At 39.3% G+C, this 18,714-nt stretch overlaps 1 protein-coding gene across 2 annotated transcripts in view; it reads left to right on the top strand.

Moving 5' to 3' along the window:
* MCC (MCC regulator of WNT signaling pathway) overlaps positions 1-18,714 on the top strand; it is a gene marked incomplete at both ends in the record, with an annotated part of 199,321 nt that overhangs the window by 137,978 nt on the left and 42,629 nt on the right. For both annotated transcript variants that reach the window (XM_080362879.1, XM_080362880.1), the window contains 3 exons: positions 5,478-5,614; positions 9,432-9,595; positions 14,577-14,783. In XM_080362879.1, coding sequence (XP_080219005.1) covers positions 5,478-5,614; positions 9,432-9,595; positions 14,577-14,783 — 508 coding nt within the window. The remainder of the gene's footprint in view (positions 1-5,477; positions 5,615-9,431; positions 9,596-14,576; positions 14,784-18,714) is intronic.

The raw sequence follows: 18,714 nt of genomic DNA, 5'->3' as shown, positions 1-18,714 counted from the left end.
AAAGAAGGAAAAATGATACTTCCTGCTGTGACTTCCTGTAAATCTGCTCTGGGATCTACTTGCATCACTCTTGAGAAGCTGTTTCATCCCACAGAGCAAGGGTGGTGTAATTGCTGTCTTTGCTAGGACAGGTGTGACTGGCGGTGCTCCACCCTTAGTGATGGGGACAGTGATCCTGGGAGCTGGAACAACACAGTCCTGAGAGAAGGGAATGTGCGAGCACAGCCCTGCCAGGGCCTCAGCCTTTATTTCTTTATCTAAACTGGAACACAAGAGGGATTTTAGTTTCAATTTGACTCTTGGACACCTGCAAGTAATACTGAGTGGAGGCTTCACTTGTGCTCTCATAAAATTTAGTCACTCTTTCTAGAAACAGTTTTCTTGAGTTTACTTTAATTGCATAGCAGATAACCGTCTCCCCAGCGCTGACACAGAGATTGTTCAGTATTTTCATGTATTGTTTTTAGGCTGTAAAAATAAGCTAATATGTAGCTTGATGTACTGCTGCTTTATGACATGCTTCATGGTTCTTTCCAAAACCCAAAAATATTCTGGAAACAACTGGGAGAAACCAAAGTTTCATGGAGGGTATTTGACTATCCTCCTTAAGCTCTACTATCTTTAAATCTGCGGCTCTTTGTTTGAATGTGACTAGTATCCTCAGAAAGTAGGGCAGAAAGTAACCAGAAGTAGTGTTTAAATCTGAATAAGGTATTGCAACAGCTCGAGGAGTGTTGGCAGGCTGTATAAACTAGTTAGTATTCTCCATTCCGATAATTTTTCTCACTTTTTTTTTTTGGGGGGGGGCTGGGGTGGAGGTTCCCTTGCAGTGTCAGGGGTTCTACACAGTTTGAAGTGTAATGGCTTTTCCTCATGTACTTTAGTAATATCAGCTCTAGAAGAGAGCATAAATCACATGTCTACAGCCTGTGCCTCTTCCCAGGTATATCTGATATGTTGATCTTAGTTACAATAATCTTACAAGAGTATTTTTAGGAGTTTCCAGGGTTGTTCTAGGTTTGCTTGCTGTTTCTTGGGTGCAACAAGTTCCATGTGTGTGGCCACATGGAGTTAGCTGCTGCTCTTGCACTATGTTCTTCTAGCATTCCCTAAGGAAAATGAGCTCACTATGGTTGGGGGAGCAAGCCAACATTCATTTGCAATTGTCTCATCTCCCTGTCGCTGCTCTGGACAGCCCAGCTGGTTTGGAAGCACAACCTCATTTAAAAAGAAAAAAAAAGGACAAAAAAAGCTGAAATACAGCTGCAACTGATTTAATATTAAGGCTAAAAGGAAAGTTGCCTGTACTCATACTGTGCTAGTAGATGAGCCACTTGCTTGCCTAGTTCTTCATGTGTGACTGCAGAATTTACCCACTACCAGCTCAAGAAGGTAGTGATTTGGGAGCAAAAAGACACTAAAGAAGTGGTCCACTAGGGTGAGGATGCTTCTTTTATTTGAGCAGTGTGGAGACATAAACATTGTCTGTTTTTTTGTTGGAAAATTACAGAACAGTGTGACACTGTCTCACTGTTCTTGTCTACATTATTAGGGAGAGAGTGGGAGGAGGTAGCTAATATTTTGCTTAAGTTTGTAAAACTTAAGTCACAGGCTTTTGTCAAACTCTGAAAGACTGTTGGGAGGAAGAGTCTGTGAAGATTGTGCAGAGTACATTTTGTCTGCTTCTTGTAGAGTGATCACCTTCCACAAAGTGGTCCTACCACGGGGTTCCTGTTAGCATGTCAAGTGGATGCTGGTGGCATAGCGTTAGCCCTACTTCTGCTGTTTCAATTTGTAGAATACTATTTTTACATTCATTGGCTCTCTATCCTTTGACAAGGTGTATGCCTAGTCTTTCCAAGTGTGTACAACTTATAAGACAGCAAAGCCAATCAAATATATCTTCTGAGTTGTAGAGTCCTATTGTAAATGCTTGGACATAAGCAATAGACCTGGTAACTCTGAAGCACAGAAAGGATTCTCAAATTACACAGTAGTGTACTAAAAGGGAATTATGTCTATGTTAAAGGTGGTATTACTGACTTGAGAGGTTTTGAGTATTGCCTTATATTCATTTAAACTCAACTCTTTTTCTTAATCATGTCTTTGGCTGGCAAAATAATTTGTAAGTTGGTTGTCAAAAACAACTTTGGCCTATGACTGGCAGTCATTCTTAGATGTCAAATTGAGGAAAAAAAGAAGAAATCAAGTTGCTTTTAGTTCTAAACCAGTGGCTGTTTGGATACATCTGTGCAACTTTAATAAGCAATTTTAACACCAAACTGTTGAATATTGGTGCCTGCAAAGGATAATTTGAAACAGTTTTCAAGAAGCTTGCAACCCATTGCTGTAAAACCATTTGTTCAGATTTACAGCTTTTAATCTGAAATATATTCAGAAAGCCTGTTGTTTTGGATTTAATGAGGTAGAAGGAGAGTGAATAAACTTAGCATCATGCGAAATAACAGATGGCACTTATAGTCGTATTTACACAATATCCTGAGGTCTGATTGTAGCTTCTAAATATGTGCTAGGTAGAAGCTGCTTGGATTCAATTCAAATGGCAGTGAGGGTGTGATAGTGTTGGCATCAGCATACAATGCCCAGTCCCAGCTGCCTTCAGTGATTAATTCCCATGTTGTATTGAGTGTGTCACTGTTTGTTCACAAATGAATGGGTTCAGAGGGTATACACAGGGAGCAGTCAATCTCTGGGTTGCAGTGCCACAAACACCTGTAGTAGGCTCTATCTGAGGGTCTTGGAATGCCTTAAAAATACTTGTTCAAGTAGAATGATTGTTGAAAAACTACTGGCACCTGAAGTATAAAACTACACTCTGTTTGTATCCATGAAGAGAATGTGTGTCTTGCCAGCACCCTGGCAGAATTTGTCAGTGGTGTGAAGGAATGCTGAAAGTGTGCTGGTTTTGGGCAAGTTTTCCTTGGTGTCTGAACCTGAACATGAAGAAACCAGTAAGTGCAGATGTACCTGTAAACCACATTTTTTTTTGACTCCAACATTGATTCCAGGGTGTTCTGTGCTTAGAACGGCCTGATTTTTATTGTCTCCAACTCTGCCACAACATTCCAGCAACTGGGTGTCCCTGGGGCCCATAGGAGAACTAATACCTGCTTTTTCCAGCCAGGCCCTAGATGATGGCAGCAACTAGGAAGCTGCAATGCCTCCGCATTCTGGGTGGTGTCAGGGGCTCAATGGCCAGTTGTTGCCAGCTGCTGAGCACTGTGCATTTCCAGCGCCACTGGAGGACTCTTCTCTTTTGGGTAAAGAGGATTCTCAGTTTTAAAGGCAGAATTTATATTTTTGGTACATTGCTCCCCTGGAGTTCCCCCTTGTGTTTTTAGCCCACAGTCTGCCCCCCATGAGAGCGGTGGTAGGGAGACTGATAGACTTTGCTGTTGCTTTACCAGAAATGGATTTCTGATCTTTCTGGTCGGGTATTAGAAGTGTGTGTTAATTCAGAAACTGACTTCTGGCTTGAGCTGTCAGAAAGGTGTGAGTCCTGCCACATGGCATTCTTGCCAACTGCCACAAGAGACTGATGGTGCTAATATTGAAAAAACAGCACTAGTGCTAGCTAGACAAAACTGTATTGGATTTTAAACAGAAAGTCTATGCAACAAGAGCCAAAAGAAGATTGGTGAGAAATTATTATTGTGTGTGGCATTGTTTTATGATCAGTATAGTCTTCTGTGCATTCGAAGATGTAATTCACGTTTTAAAAATGTGGGACTAATTGCTTCATAAATGAAAAAATCAATTACCTTCAGATCAAAAATTGCCGTTGTTTGAGTGCTTGGTAATTGTTTTGTCTAAAGCTAATTATTGCTGGCTTGTGCTGTGGCTAATAATAAACAAATTCATGGAGCATTAACTCACACTTACGTGTCTTCATTACACTGTTTTAATTCCTGCTGTTCATTACTTAGCTCTCACACTGTCTTAAACATGTATTGCATGGTACCTTAAAGACCTTTCTTTGATCTAAATCACAATTTTAAACAGCTGGCCTGCATTTTTGTTTAATAATAGTCACTAAGTGCTTCTGATAAAGTCAGACTTTCTTTGCACTGAAGTAAATGTAAGGGGTAGAAGAGAGTAATAGTTCCTGTAGAAGTTACATCTCAGTACCTTGGGAAACCCTGCTTGGCAAGCAAGCTGAAATTCCTATTTTGAGTTGGCCTGGTTTATAAATTGCCATGTCATCTAGTTTGGGAGCTGACTGTACTTCTGTTGCTCTTCTCTGTATGCATGGACCATCTTCTCTGCTATTTTGCCTGGCAAATCCAGAAACGCCTCCAGGCTAAATCCTGCAAGATTTCTACAAGAAACACTTATCACCATGTAGCATGCACACAGCAGAACTAACGTTACAGGTGCCCCTCCCAGATGCAGAACCCCAGATACCTCTTTGCTATTTCTTCTTGTTTCCAAATCCAGACAGTTCCCTTCTCACACTTTTCTGCTGAATCTGCAGCAAAATGAATCTCTGCATTTGATTTAGTGTGTAACCAAATGATGACTGTTTACTTACTTATCAGTAAGTAAACTTATCGGTAAGTATGCACCTGAGTAAACTGGTGTTTTTCTCATGTTTAAATTATGTGCTTTAATGTCAAAACAGTCACTATGGAAATTAAAAAAAAAATCTGCATTGAATCAGCAAGTAGATCAAAAGAAAAAAAGTTTATAAATGCTCTCAGGCAAAGCTATTATTCATTTACTTATCTTCTTTCTCAGTGCTTTGAACTATTCATGTGGAGACAAAAAGGAAAAGCCCTTATTTTTTAAGCTCATTAGCTTTACCTGAAATCTTCTGTGTCTTCCATTATTTTAGTAGAACCAGCTTGACAAATAAGTTAAAACTTAGGTAATTGAGGCCTTTTATTTTCCACTAACTCCAGCAGTTCAGCACTATACTGACTTATGTATTCTCCTCTTTTTGAGAAGAGAAAATGAAAAATCTACCCGTCCCTAGGAGCATACACGTATGCAGGTACGTGCATGTGCACGCTTGCTTTGCACACAAACCGATTACATCCTTGAACTGAGAAAGAGACCAAAATCAGTTATTGCTAATCCACTTTGGGATGAAAAGCCACTTGTGCTGATTAAGACTTGTCAGCTGGGGAGTTACTGCAGAACAGAGTATGTCCTTCTTGCATGCATTCTTGCTTGCACTCAATTCCACCCGTTATTTCCTTGAATGGTGGTCTGGAGTAATAATGAATTTGGAAATAAAGAAATGGAAAAGAAGCCCTGGCTGCTGGAAGTGGGTGTTGTGGGCACAGCACAGCTGCTTTGTGGTAAAGGTTATAAACCCTTCTTTACTGTCTGGACAAAACCTTTAGGCTTGTGTGGCTTGTATCCTGTGGCTCAGTTTACAGGTCTGAAGTAAGTGTCACAGAGGAACATTTTTCCTCAGAGGATTTTATTTCCCTCTTTGCTCTCTCTCCCAGGGAGGAAGATGAGTATTCAGAGCTGCGGTCAGAGCTCAGCCAAAGCCAGCATGAGGTTAATGAAGACTCACGCAGCATGGACCAGAATTCTGTTTCAGTACCGGAGAATCAGTCCACCGTGGTCACTGCAGATATGGGTAAGTTATGCATCTTAGTATACATGATGCCTTCTCACAGCAAAAAGACATCATAGCCTTTGAAATGCAAATCCAAATATTTAGTGAGGAAATATACGAGTCTAGACTGTGCTAATTGCAACAAATGCTGAGCTTCTCCATTACTGTGAACTTGTATGTCAAGTGACCTCTATGCCTTGATGCAGAATAACTATGGAGTCTAAACTGGAATGATCTCTTCAGGAGAGTTCATGACTTTCAGGGAAGAAGAAGGGGGGGAAAAAAAGCTGTTCGCATACCTGTGCCTGTAAAGTAGTCTAGCTCTAGAAAATTATTACAGACAGTAAAAGTTGGGGGGAAGAATGTGGAACTATCTGTCCAGTTCTTTTACAGCCTAACTGTCAAGGATGTTGGCACTTTTTGGGAATTGAGAGCCTTTTTAAAGTATAAAATAGGGATAGCTTACTGAAGTGAATTTAGACAAAGGTAAATCTGACACAAGCTGTTCAAATATAGTACAAGGAGGCACTGCCTCCAGACAGACTGTAACTGATTTTTTCTGGTTAAGAACTAAGAGGGCAAGCATCTTTCCTTCAGAATTTCATCTGTTTTGTCATCCAAGTATAATTACTGATCATTTGAAAATCCTCCAAATATGGAATAATTATCAAGTTTGCAATATAAGTATGATAATGTTTTAAGTATTTGGCTCAATCGCTGAGCCCCATAGAAATCTGGTGTAGTCCTCACTATGACTGGCTTCTGGAATTGTCTTCAGAATACTAATTCTCTTCATTTGTATTTAAAACCAAATAGTTGGTCTTCATTTTCTTCCCTAGGTAAACTAACTGGGTGCCTGTGAGCTTCTGTGGGTGATACTGTGCTTGAGTGGTGTTTTAGGAAATCATTTAAATGGCAGTTTTAAGCCCTGTTGCAGAACTGGTGATCCTTAAATATTAAGCTATTAACTCTATGTGAGGCTTTAATGATTATAATGGAACATGTAATATTTGCTTTCGTATATAAGAAACTGTATGAAAACAATGTCCACTTGTTTGGAGCAGTACACTTCATTATTAAGAATTTTTTGCTGTTTTTTCCAGTACAATGCCTTATAGAGGAATGGACCTGAGAGTAAGCTGACTTTTGGGCATCATATTCATTGCCATCAAGTGTAGTTTAATAATGTAGAAAATATATCAGTATTGTAGACAACCATATAAAAGAGATTTTCCCTATGATTTCTTAAATTTATATGAATACATGAGCTGTATTTCTTTATAAATATGAGACCTGCCACAGCACATTTGTATTTCAATGTCTTTAATTTCTAGAAATATTGATAGAGCGGTATTAATAATAATGTAATCACTAAGTGTCTGAAATAAAGAATTAAAAAAATATTGTATGTAGTCAGAATATTTTAGTAGAGGTTTTTGCTTTTAAAAATTAATGTTTATTATTAAAGTTCCTACATAAAGAAATTCTAACATGAGTACTTTTTTCCCTTCAATTTTCTTTCCTTTTTTTTTTCTCCTCTTTCTTTTGACAAAATCTAAGTAATTTACTTTTCAGTATTTATTTTGAGGTTAGGGCTTTGATTTTGTTCTTCATGGGCTGGAGCTGAATCAGGGTTTGTGTACATTAACAGAAAGTTAACCATTTAAGTTTCTGCTAACTGGGAAACAAGGCAATACAATGAAACATAGCAAGGGATGAAGTAATAATGTTCACTCTAGGTATTCTTGCATTTTTTCTATGTTTTCCTTCTATACGTAGATCTGTCCTTTTTTGGTTTTCTTCCCATATTCCTTTGAAAATAAATCCTTTTGTGTGTATGTGTGTGTGTGTATACATACATACTCATATATATATATATATATATATACACAAATATGTATACATTTTTTAATTCTTCTAGATATAGGCATATAAGGAGAAAACATCAGAACCTGATAACCATGTGCATGACCTTGCTTACCACCCTAATGGAACTAGCATCAGTGACTTACTAAAAACAAGAATACGTCATACACTAATGCATGTGGATATGTTACTCTTTTGCTACAGGCAATAAAATACTGAGAGCTAAAATGATGAATGCTCTTCAATATATCTTGCAGAGCTTATGATTGGGTTGTAGTGGTTTTCTGTGAGAAACGACTTTCTCATTATTGGAAACCCTTATTTTGGGGGAAAATGTTACTGTAGGAGAAAAACTCAGCATAAAAGGTCTTTCTGAAGGTTGTTTAAATAGACAAAATGTCTGTTATAGAAGGTATTACGGAAACAAATCCAAGCAGACAAAAGAGAGGTTTTCACAGTTAAGCATCCTGAACAGTATATGCTGCTTATGAGTGTTATAAAGGAATTTTTGATACTGTTACAACAATTACATTATGGGTGGCTGCTAGTTGAGAACTAGTGAATATAACTTTACGAGTCAAATTTTGGATATGTTGCCCATTCACGTTTTTCCTACAATACTGTGACATTATTGTAAACTCTTGGTTTTTGGTCAGCAATAGGTTCATGTTTATATGCGTTAGGCTACAGAATTAGACTTGTGGTAATGATTTTTACAGTTTCTTACTCTCTGATCATCTCATCCCTTCATCCAGCTGCTTTCAGTCTTCTCTTGTACAGAGAGTTTTCAGGGCAGCCTACAATAATCCGATGTCTCATGGCTGTTAAATTTCAGACACAGTTCGATGCCACACTCCTTTAGTTCCCTGTGAGAACCACAGCTATGAGGCTACTAGGGAATTCTGACCATGGTGAAACTCTTGCAGTGGTAATATAGAAGTAACACCCTCCAGAAAGAATGCCTGCCACCGTTCTTAGCGAGGTATAGGAACTGCTAGTTTGCTGCTGTCTTATGGTGCACCACTTGTGTGCTGTGCAGGTGGTAGTTATTGCAAACTCTTAACTATTAATCTAGAATTACTAACCAGCACATACAAGAGGCAGCGCAAGGATGAATTCTACCATGTGTCTGCCTTAAGAACTGCCACCGTCGCCAGATATAAGCGTAAGGAAAACAAGAATAATTCATGAAGTCAGCTAACAAGGTACTGAGACCAACTTGTTTTAACAGAAATGGAGGATGCTGTGGCAGTCCACAAAGCACTATAAGAGCTTTGCCTGAAGACAGAAAAGGAAGTGATTCTCTGCCACATTCTATAATTAAAATATTGTTGTGTATGTTGCTAGTATGGCTGCAGTATAGAACACAGCAATAGTAGGTGTCCTGCTATGGTCCCTGAATATTCTGCAGTTGCATTTGAAGAAGAAATAGCCATGAAAATGAAATATAGTCAGTAGGGATCATTTATGTAAACACCAGGAATTTTTAAAGCAGGCAGTGCTTAAGTACAGCCACAAAAATTCCTCTGAAAAACATTGTCATAATGTCCTTGAATTACTAGGCAGAAGAATAATTGTATTTGAAAAGAAAAACCTTTGAGGGTAATAAAATCAGGATAATAGGCCCTGAATAGCAAAAAGAATAACAAAAAAGAAATGGCATAGTATGTGAACATGTGGTGTGTCTTAAAACGCTGTTCTTCAGAGAAGAAACATTTTTGAAGAGAGAATATACACTTCAGATAAGTAGGGAGGGTGTTATTTGTCAAATGGGACGTAACTCGTGATTTCAGTTGATAAGGAAAAAATTGGTGTGTGTTGATGAGGAAAAAGTGGCAGATTGCAAGGACGTTCCTTGAACAATATCAGTCCTAGCTGTTCTGCAACAGGCACTTCCTGGGTTAGAGTTTGTTTTTTCACTGAGTCACTAGTGGTTGCAATGTTTGTTTTATTTTGTTTTGCTTTCTTTTAGATAACTGTAGTGACTTGAATTCAGAACTGCAAAGAGTGCTGACAGGTCTGGAAAGTGTTGTCTGCGGGAGGAAGAAGAGCAGCTGCAATTTATCGGTAGCAGAAGTGGATAGACACATCGAACAGCTCACTACCGCCAGCGAACACTGTGATTTAGCCATTAAGGTAATGGTAACATTAGGCTCCAGACACAGCACGTACATTGCCCAGGACACCTGATCACATTCTGAAGTAAGAACACTTTACTTCCAGAGGTGACAAAGTAAATCACTGAAATCAGCTTCAGCTCTCAGTGTATGTTGGGTAGGCAGTAGTACACTTGCTTTACTCCGAATTCTCTGAGGCACAGGAGGAGCTCCTAACAGACTTTCGATCTCAAATCAGAAATGTATTTGTCTTATGCTCATTTCAGAGATAAGAGAAATGAGGACACTCAGCAGCTAAATTACTTTCTTAAGATTATCCACCAAATGAGTTGTCACTTGCCCAAGGTCACACAGCTAGTCAGTGACTGATAACTGAAAACGCAATGTGGGATACTCACTGCAATTTGAAGGTAAAATGCCATAAACTATGTGTAAGTTGTGGCTTTGCTGTCTTAAAATATGAAGCTAGTATTTAACACAAAGCATGTGTGGTATATTAACTGTAATGAGACAAGCCAAACACAGGAACAAATAATTCAACTGATACTTGTGTGTCTTTGCTTTATTGAGCATGTAACAGAACAAGGAGAGACATGTGTTGAAGGGATGGCAATTCAGAACCTAAAAGCGAGGGAACGATAGGGTATTGTACTATATACAGCAAAAGAGCTGAACAAGTATTTTGGGTCAGATGGAAGGGCGTCAGTAACTATTGACAGTTTGTTATTGAAGTGGGGAGGTCTGTGACCATTCTAGACAGCTGAGACAGACCACTGGCATACTACTGGGAAGAGTCCCTCTGTCCCTGTTGGTGCCAGAGGAATATAATGCCCTATAAAGAAATCAGTGTTGAGTGGTAGTTTGGAAAATGTGGATATGTATGAGAGAGAGACAGACAGACTGACTTCTGGGTCTCTTGGGAATGGTCTTAAAGCAATTTGAGTGTCTTTGATGATTAGTATCAATACTTTTGATGTTACCCAGCATTATCTGGAGTTTTAGGATTAAGTGTTCTCAGAAGTCAATATTCACCATGAGAGTGATTGTGAATCCTGGAAAACAGGTAGAGATGGGTCTATGTGAGGGCCACAGAGGTCTCTGAACTGAGAGGAGATCAGAACTTTCGCAGGAGTTAGTTTTAACAAAACGTCAAAATAGCTGCCATAAGCTTAATTCTCAACTTTTTCTCTTCTGGATTATTTACTGTTGATTCAAATTAACTACAGTCAGACATTTTAAAGTTGTAAGTAGCTGTCAGCAGCTTCTTCCTGTTACAAAGTGCAGGCCTTTTATTTTCATGTGGTCTCTCCAGGCATAGCCATTTTTGGGCCATGGAAGGGGAAGGCTTTTCCCCACTGCCTGTGCCATAGAGCCTGGGATTCTTTGTGTTTGACAAGTCATAGCATGAGAAGGTTATTAACCTTTAAAGAAGACAGGAATCTCTCTTGACATGCACCGATTATGTGCTAGGGAAGTGTGTCACTGATGTGTTTAATACAGCAAAACCTGCATGTAGAGCCTCTTTCTGCAATTCCACCATGGCTGCAAGTCGTTTCTCCTTTCCTGCTTCCTCAGGCAGAGGACTGAGATATTTTTAAAACAGGTGGAATCATTAATGGAAATTTGAAATATTCTGACTGCCTTTTACTTTGAATGTTGGCTCTTCACCTATGGACTAATGCATTTAAGTGTTTTGAATCCTTCTCTTTTGATGGTTAGATTTCACTGGGTTTCTTCTAATGCTGTTGCTGGTAATTTTTTTTTTTTCTTCTTTTATACAAGTTGTGTGGCCTTTGCTAGCTCAATTGTGTCTGTCCCATGAAGACTGAAAAGACCTTGAAACGAGATTTATCAGATTGTCTGATAAACTGAACAATATAGAATTATATTTTGTTTAATGAAGTTTCCACAGAGTAGGCTGGTTAATGCCTCAGTATTTTGAACAGTAAATAACTGTCAGTAACAGATACCTACCAGTAAAACTCTACCAATTAAGAAAAAAAGATGTAAAAATTTCCAAACACAAACCATTTAGAACATGAGAAGAGCTGCACTGGGTTGGACCGAAAGTCCATCCGGCTAGTGGCAGATGCCAATGGAAAATGACATTCGAAAGGACATGCATCATGTGTCCTTCTTCTTCAATCAAAGATGCTTCCAGCAAGGTGAGTTTAGGAACTTTGTGTTTAATAGTCATGGGTGGGATTTTCTTCCGTATTTGTATCTGACATGTTTTTTAACCCATCTAAATTGTTGGCCTCCATAAATTCTGGTAGGAATAAATTCTAGCATTGAGTTATGCCTTGTGAACAAGTGCTGCTGATTGCTTTTAAACCTGATAGTTGTTGGTTTCATGTGGTATCATGTCCGTAACACAGCACCTCGTGTAAGGAAACTAAGGCAGATAATACTGATGGCAGTGTCAGAGGTAGGACTGGAATTACCGTGCTATGACATCCTACCATGTGCTTGGAATGTTATGTTGTAATTCAGTCCTGTAATGCATGAAATTATACCTGAATTTATCTGCTGGGCAGCTGCATACCAGATAGAACTGCTGTGTAGTACTGCTTTGAAGAAAAATAATCAACTCTGTAGTTTACACAGATATATCTGTGTACAATATTGGTGGTTTGTGTACCATGGAGGATGGTGGCATGTTGGTCATCAAACCAGAGAATTATGATAAGAGTTTAGTCAGCAAAAGGATATTGATCAGGTCAAATGAAGGAGCATAGAAACAAGAAGAAAGGTCCCTTTGCTTTTTTAAGGACTATAGGACAATCCTTAGTACAGCTGTCAGACCCGTGCTGGTGCTGTCATTGCCTGAACTTTTATACTTTTGTGGGCAGATGGTAGCCACAGAGTCTGGAGAAACAGCAGCAGCCTCTGTGTCTGGAGATATCTCCGTGGTGTTGAGCCACTGCTGCTGCTTCCTCCTGACAGTCTGTCCTCTTTCCCTGTTGCTCCAGGCTTGTCACCCCCACTAGTGCTCTGAGGAGAAGAGGCTTGGGAAAGGGAGGAGTGGGAGAAATAGCAACACTAGGAGCATGGGGAATAGGGACAAAGGAGGCAGCAGCAGAACTTGGTGTTAGAGGCGTGAGCAGGTGAGCCCGTGAGCAGGGGAAGTGCATGAAAGAGGAGAGGAGTTTTGGGGGAAGAAGAGAGAGGAGAAGGCAGCAACAAAGAGGAACTTTTAAAATAAAGCTGGCATCATCAAGAGGGAATGCTACTGCCATTATAGAGCTTTTCTTCGCATCGTAAGATTAACCACCCTATACTTATGCAGAACTTGAACTCATCCTTGTGTTGAAGTAACTTACCTTGTCATAGTTTGAGACCTATAGGTCCAAGTGAAGGTAAGAGAGACCTGCAGCTTCTTTCATCTTACAGAAATGTTGCAAGGCATTCCTCTTTGGAAAAGGAGTTGAAGCTTACTACCAAATATGTAAGCAGAATTACAGTGTAGATACTCTGTCAATGGAGTTTTATGTTTATGACTCTAAACGCATTGCAGTTTTATGGAAGAGAGACATAAAAATACACTTTAAAAGGGTAAACTGAACCTGACGGCAGTTTTGTCTCTGCTTCTTCCATAGAAGCATATAGTGTAACCTGGAACACTAAGGAGTCTTGCTGTAGCTGAGATTTATTCTTTAAGATAAATGTATTGATAACAGTAAATAACCAACCTTGCCTTGTAATGGACAAAAAAATTCACTGATGCCTCAGTGTCAGTCAGTGCAGAAAACTCTGGGAAGTTTTCTTGCAGGAATAAAAGCAGAGTTGTATTTTCAGCTTGGTTTGTCATTTTCAGTTGTCCAGTAGCTGATTCTTGTAGTCTCTCCCAAATTAAGGACATAAACTGTAGTTAGTAATTAGTTCTTTAGAATAAAACAACTGAGTATTTTTAGCATTGGTACATGAGTCATTTATCTTCCATATTAAACTTTAAAGTATAGGCTTTAGTTACAACATGTTCTTGGATTATCTGATGAAACGGAACTTTATATGTTGCTAGTTACTTGATATATTAATTTATTTTCCATGTTTCTTCGTATGATTTCAATGCAGACTGTTTTCAGAGAGCTCTAAAAGCTTACAAACAACAATTTGAGGGTTTTTGCTTGTTGCAAAGGTCTTCTGTAAGTGAAAAAAATCAACACAGGTACAGCATATACTGTGTAGTAGAATCAGAATTGCAGAATTGCAGTTACCTGACATGTTCAGTGTTACACTGTGTTTCAACATGTTGAATGACCAGTCTGATGGCAAATTTAGGTATGGCAGTCTTCCCTTGCTGGTGGTGTGTGCATGTAGTTTAGTTTCACCCAGTGGAAGCTGCCGAATGTCCTTTGTGCTGAATGGTGCATTATGTGACCCAGAGAAACCAGCTTTTTTTAGGCACTAGAAAGACAGTAACGCCTTCTGTAATAATGTCAGCCTAGCCAAGGATGGTTTTCTTTTATCTGTCTGTCACCTTTAGGAAAGAACATGCTTAGGGAGATGGAAGAGTCCTCCTTTTTTTGTGCCACTCTTTTCCTTGCCCTTTTGTGGAGCTGGTCTAGAACAAGGCCCTATGCCAGGCACATTCACAGGTTGCTGCTTTCTGCCTGTTCCTCAGACAGGGAAGCAACAAGGACAGTGCTCACCAATGACAAGAAGTCATCAATTTGTTTTGAAGTGTTCTGAGATGAAACTAATGGGATTGCTGTCACTCACGGGTGACATATGTTTTATTTGCATATAAAACATCCATCTGCTTTGTTGATGGTCAGTATGACATATTTCAATACAGTGGTCAAACTATCTAAATGAGCAATAATTTTGTTTGATATTACTTATTAAAGAAAAGAAGCAAACTCATGGTGTTGTGAGGCTGCATGTGTGCATATAAGCATTTATATTTAACTGTTACATATTCTGTCCCATGCATCATTAGTATTGTTCAATCATCTGTCTCGACTTCCTTCTGGTTTTTGATGACTGTATTTTTGCAGACTGTAGAAGAGATTGAGGGTGTACTGGGACGTGACCTTTACCCAAACCTATCTGAAGAGAGATCTCGATGGGAGAAGGAGCTGGCTGGCTTGCGGGAAGAGAATGAGAGCCTCACAGCCATGCTGTGTAGCAAAGAGGAGGAGCTGAACAGGACCAAGGCCACCATGAACGCTATTCGCGAAGAAAGAGACAGGTTGCGTCGAAGGGTAAGGCTGCTGCATAGATGATACCTTCTTTTTCCCTCCTAGCCTGTGTAATTTTGTCACCAGAACATGCTTCTCTTTCATCTTGCTTCCTGTCCTGGCTGTAGGGCTTTTAGGTTCTTAAAGCTGAGCTATAGAACAGAATTAGGACAAAACTGGAAATAATTGAAAAAGAGCCTGTGATGAATGGCCAAGGTGGACAGCAACCTGATATCTGAAATCATGTGTTAACAGAAAGCCTGATATTAATCTCCAAGGAAGCATATGTAACTTATCTATAGAGAAAGCAGATGTTCGTTCAGTGAATTTTCCTGTGAGGCATTTTTTCCTGTAAACAACAAATATTTCTTTGTTTTTGATGGAAATTCAATTTGTGATTAGGAGAAAGAAAAAGAGCAGGACTCCTGTCACCGGGTAATAATTCTCAGAACTAAACAATGAGTAGTCCCAGCCATGTCCTGTCTCCCTATCGACATTTTATGGTGCTGCAAGGTCAGATAAAGGCCCTGTTCTCTGTGGAGTCCAAAGTAAAACAAAACAAAACAAAACAAAAAAACAACATGGAAATTTGTATGTAAAAAAGATTAAAGATCCTGTTAAATCTGCAGAGTTTTGGCTACATGTAAAATAGTTTTATCTTTAAAACAGTGTGCTTGTTTGACTGAAAATGAGTCAATTTTCTTCATACAGTTAGAAACCTTTCTTTTTCATAGCTAGCATGCTGATTATTTGGACTTAGTTGGAGAACAAGAGATAACACCCCAGCTCAGAGCTAATGTTTTTAATTACTCTGGTCTGAGAGCCAAGGACACTCACAGGAGTGAGGCATCGAGGAAGGGGGGCATGGATGGAGCAGAGCTTGACTGACATCCAGACTGATCAGTGAGAGTATTCCATCCCATTAATGTCATGCTTCATATCCAGGGAGTCAGGGCCTTCCAGTCTCTCTCCCTTAGGCACAGCCAGGTGGGTTTTGGTCGGGACATTTAGTTCGGCCTTTTGCCGTTTTGCAGAGACTTCTGAGCCTTTCTGCCTTTTTTCTCTCTCTTCTCTCTTTGGGATCAGCTGTTGAGACCAGGTGCTGCTTTCTGGGACTGGCTGCTCAGTGTGGACAGAGTTCATGGGGAATTGCTTTGAATATCTTTTATTTTTATATACATATATACACACATACATATATATACACACATACATATATATACACACATACATATATATATATATATACACACACACATATTTACTAATAACGTATTAGTTTTTCATTATTTTATTAAACTGTGTTTATCTCAGTCCAAGGTTTTCCCTTCCCTTTTGCTTCTCTCCTCTATTGTGGGGGTGGAGGAGGGTCAAGTGAGCGGCTATTGTGGTTGTATTGCTATCTAAGGTTAAACCACGATAAACAGGCAGTTTCAAGCTTGTGTTCAATTTGAGTGACAATTTTTACCACTGTTTGGTAAAATTATTGGAAGTGTTGCTCTCTACCTTCTGGCAGTAGATCAGCCTTTCATGGAAATGCTATGTTTCTAAAACAACATTGTTCTGTAGTGACTGTATCATTTCAGCATGAAGCTGTGTTATGTGAGATTTCTAGTCTTCAGATATTGAGCCACAAATTGCCTTTGTAAAACTTCCTAACCTCTCTTAACAATAAAAAAGGTATGATGAGGGAAGAATAACCTGCTATCATGTAAAACAAGACCACTTCAACTTTTCCTTTGTAAAATTTAGTTTTATTGTATACCGTAAGTATAAGTCATTTTCAGTCCTGAAGTTATTGCACTGCTTTTATAGTGACACTTCCTTTTAAACAGAGGCAGTACTACCCCTTGAGCTACAGAATTAGCATTTATGCATCTGGTGAATTATTGCAGGATTGGAGATAAGGGGCAAGTGGGCAGCAGATATTCTTGCTGCAGATGATATAGATCAATATTGGGTTACCAAACAAAAAAAATAGGTGGCCTTGAGCACAGAGATAATAGAAAAATATTTAAATTTCAGGAAGTATGGAATGCAAGTTAAGGTGCTTAAAAGATTGGTAACAAGAATTTATGCTGATATCCAGAGGCTCCTCAGTTAAAAACAAACCATCAAACCAAACTAACAAAACAAAACAAACAAAAACCATGCACGCACAAAAAAACAACCAACCAACCCACCAAACAAAACCAAAAACCAACTGGACAAACCTACCCCCCCATTGTGGTAAATTCAGTCCTACAGTGTACCACTGTAGTTATTTCCAGTAGAGCCTGTAAAGACTGTATAAAGAGTGGTGAGATCTGATCTGAATTTTTTTATGTAGTTCTCATGCTTGAAAAGCTTCAGTTTCACTTGGCTAAAAATATGTAGAAGATGGTCAGAGAATTGGACAAGTTACTTGGAGAAGTGACCAAGAATAGATCATATATGTATAAAGCATCGTGGCTATGTTAGGCCAGAAATTAGGCTATAAGGTATCTAACAGACAAGAGAATTGTGTTTCTGAAGAAACAGTAAGGAGGACTAACTACTGGGAAAATGGAGCTTTAAAATATTAAAGCTATGTTTGTATAATATAATGTATGATTATGCAGAGATACCTATTAAAATGTGGATCATTGTGTTGGAATTGTACTCAAAGGAAAGCAAAAAGGCATACTTTTAATTGTCCCAATTAACACAGCTGCATTAATTCTAGAGCTAGCTTTAATATCTCTGCGCAAAACCATGATGTTTTGTCTGGCTGCCAGCAGCAGCAGAGGATTGGATTAGCAGATGAGGAAAATGCTGTTTAGTTCTGTGTGTGTGGATACTGCTTGACTTGGTCAGTCTACAGTGGAATCCCTCGTAGACAAAATGTTTGTGGAGCCACACAAGTGCTGGCTATGTTGTTAAATATTTCACTTTTTCCTTAGTGTGGGCAGGGCCTGGGACTGACAGGACAGCATGTTACTTATACTGACTGAGCAGTTGCTGGCGTGTCTGTTGGAACGGTTAGCAGGGGCGCTGCATGTGTTACTGGTGTCTCTGTTATGGAAGCATCTCTGGTGGAAGCAGAATTGAAGTCATCAACTGTTTTCATGTCAGTGGCTGCAGCAGTTGTCAGCTGACAGCAGCGGTGGGACATTAGTGACCTAAATTGTGTTCAGAGCACTGACCCTGGGGAGAGTGAGTCTTGAATTGCTCTATAGAGACTGTGAGCTGTCTTTTGTATACAGCAAGCCAATTAAAATGTTTGTTTTTCTTTAAGAAAATTTTTTCTTGGACTGATTGGACAGGTATCTCGCCCAGTAGACAAAGAGTTAATGTTGGATTGGCACAGAGCATAACAAAATCAAGCAGCTTCTGTATTCAGGCACAGCTGCCAATTTTTTTTTTTTTCTTTTAGTTGCTTTAATTTAGTTTGCACTTATAGAGGATTCTTGAAATACTGTTTTTAATATCATTCTGAACTTGCATAACAACTGGTTTATCGCCCCCACCAGAGAAGTTTGTTCATGGCATATGACCTTGTGTCATGGAGGCACCCCAGAAGTCAGTTTTAGGTGGACAGCAAGTTCCAAACCAGACTTTATTCTAGCCAGAGAAGTGTAGCCAATAAACCAACTAGAAACAGGGTTTATACAGTTATTGAGCACTCCAACAACATAAAATACAGGTTTGGATATCAGTTGAGGAGATTATTGGGGTACAACAACATAAGAATAATGAGGATCCACAACGTGCATGCATTCACTCACAAGAAACAAAACCAGAGGCCTCTTACTCCAGAGTACTGAGAAGAAATAATCACTCGCCTGTGTTAAGTGAGGGCTCACACTTGCTTGGTTAGGCAAGGACTCTCACTTGCCTGGGTTAGGCAAGGACTCATTCAAGGATATATCCAGTAAATAACCACTCATCCCAATGAGGAGGTGAGGTGCCCTCAATCCTGAGAATTCTCCTTAGA

This window comes from Nesoenas mayeri (assembly GCF_963082525.1).
Source record: "Nesoenas mayeri genome assembly, chromosome: Z".
Classification (NCBI taxonomy): domain Eukaryota; kingdom Metazoa; phylum Chordata; class Aves; order Columbiformes; family Columbidae; genus Nesoenas; species Nesoenas mayeri.
This window is presented reverse-complemented; position numbering and strand designations above follow the sequence as displayed.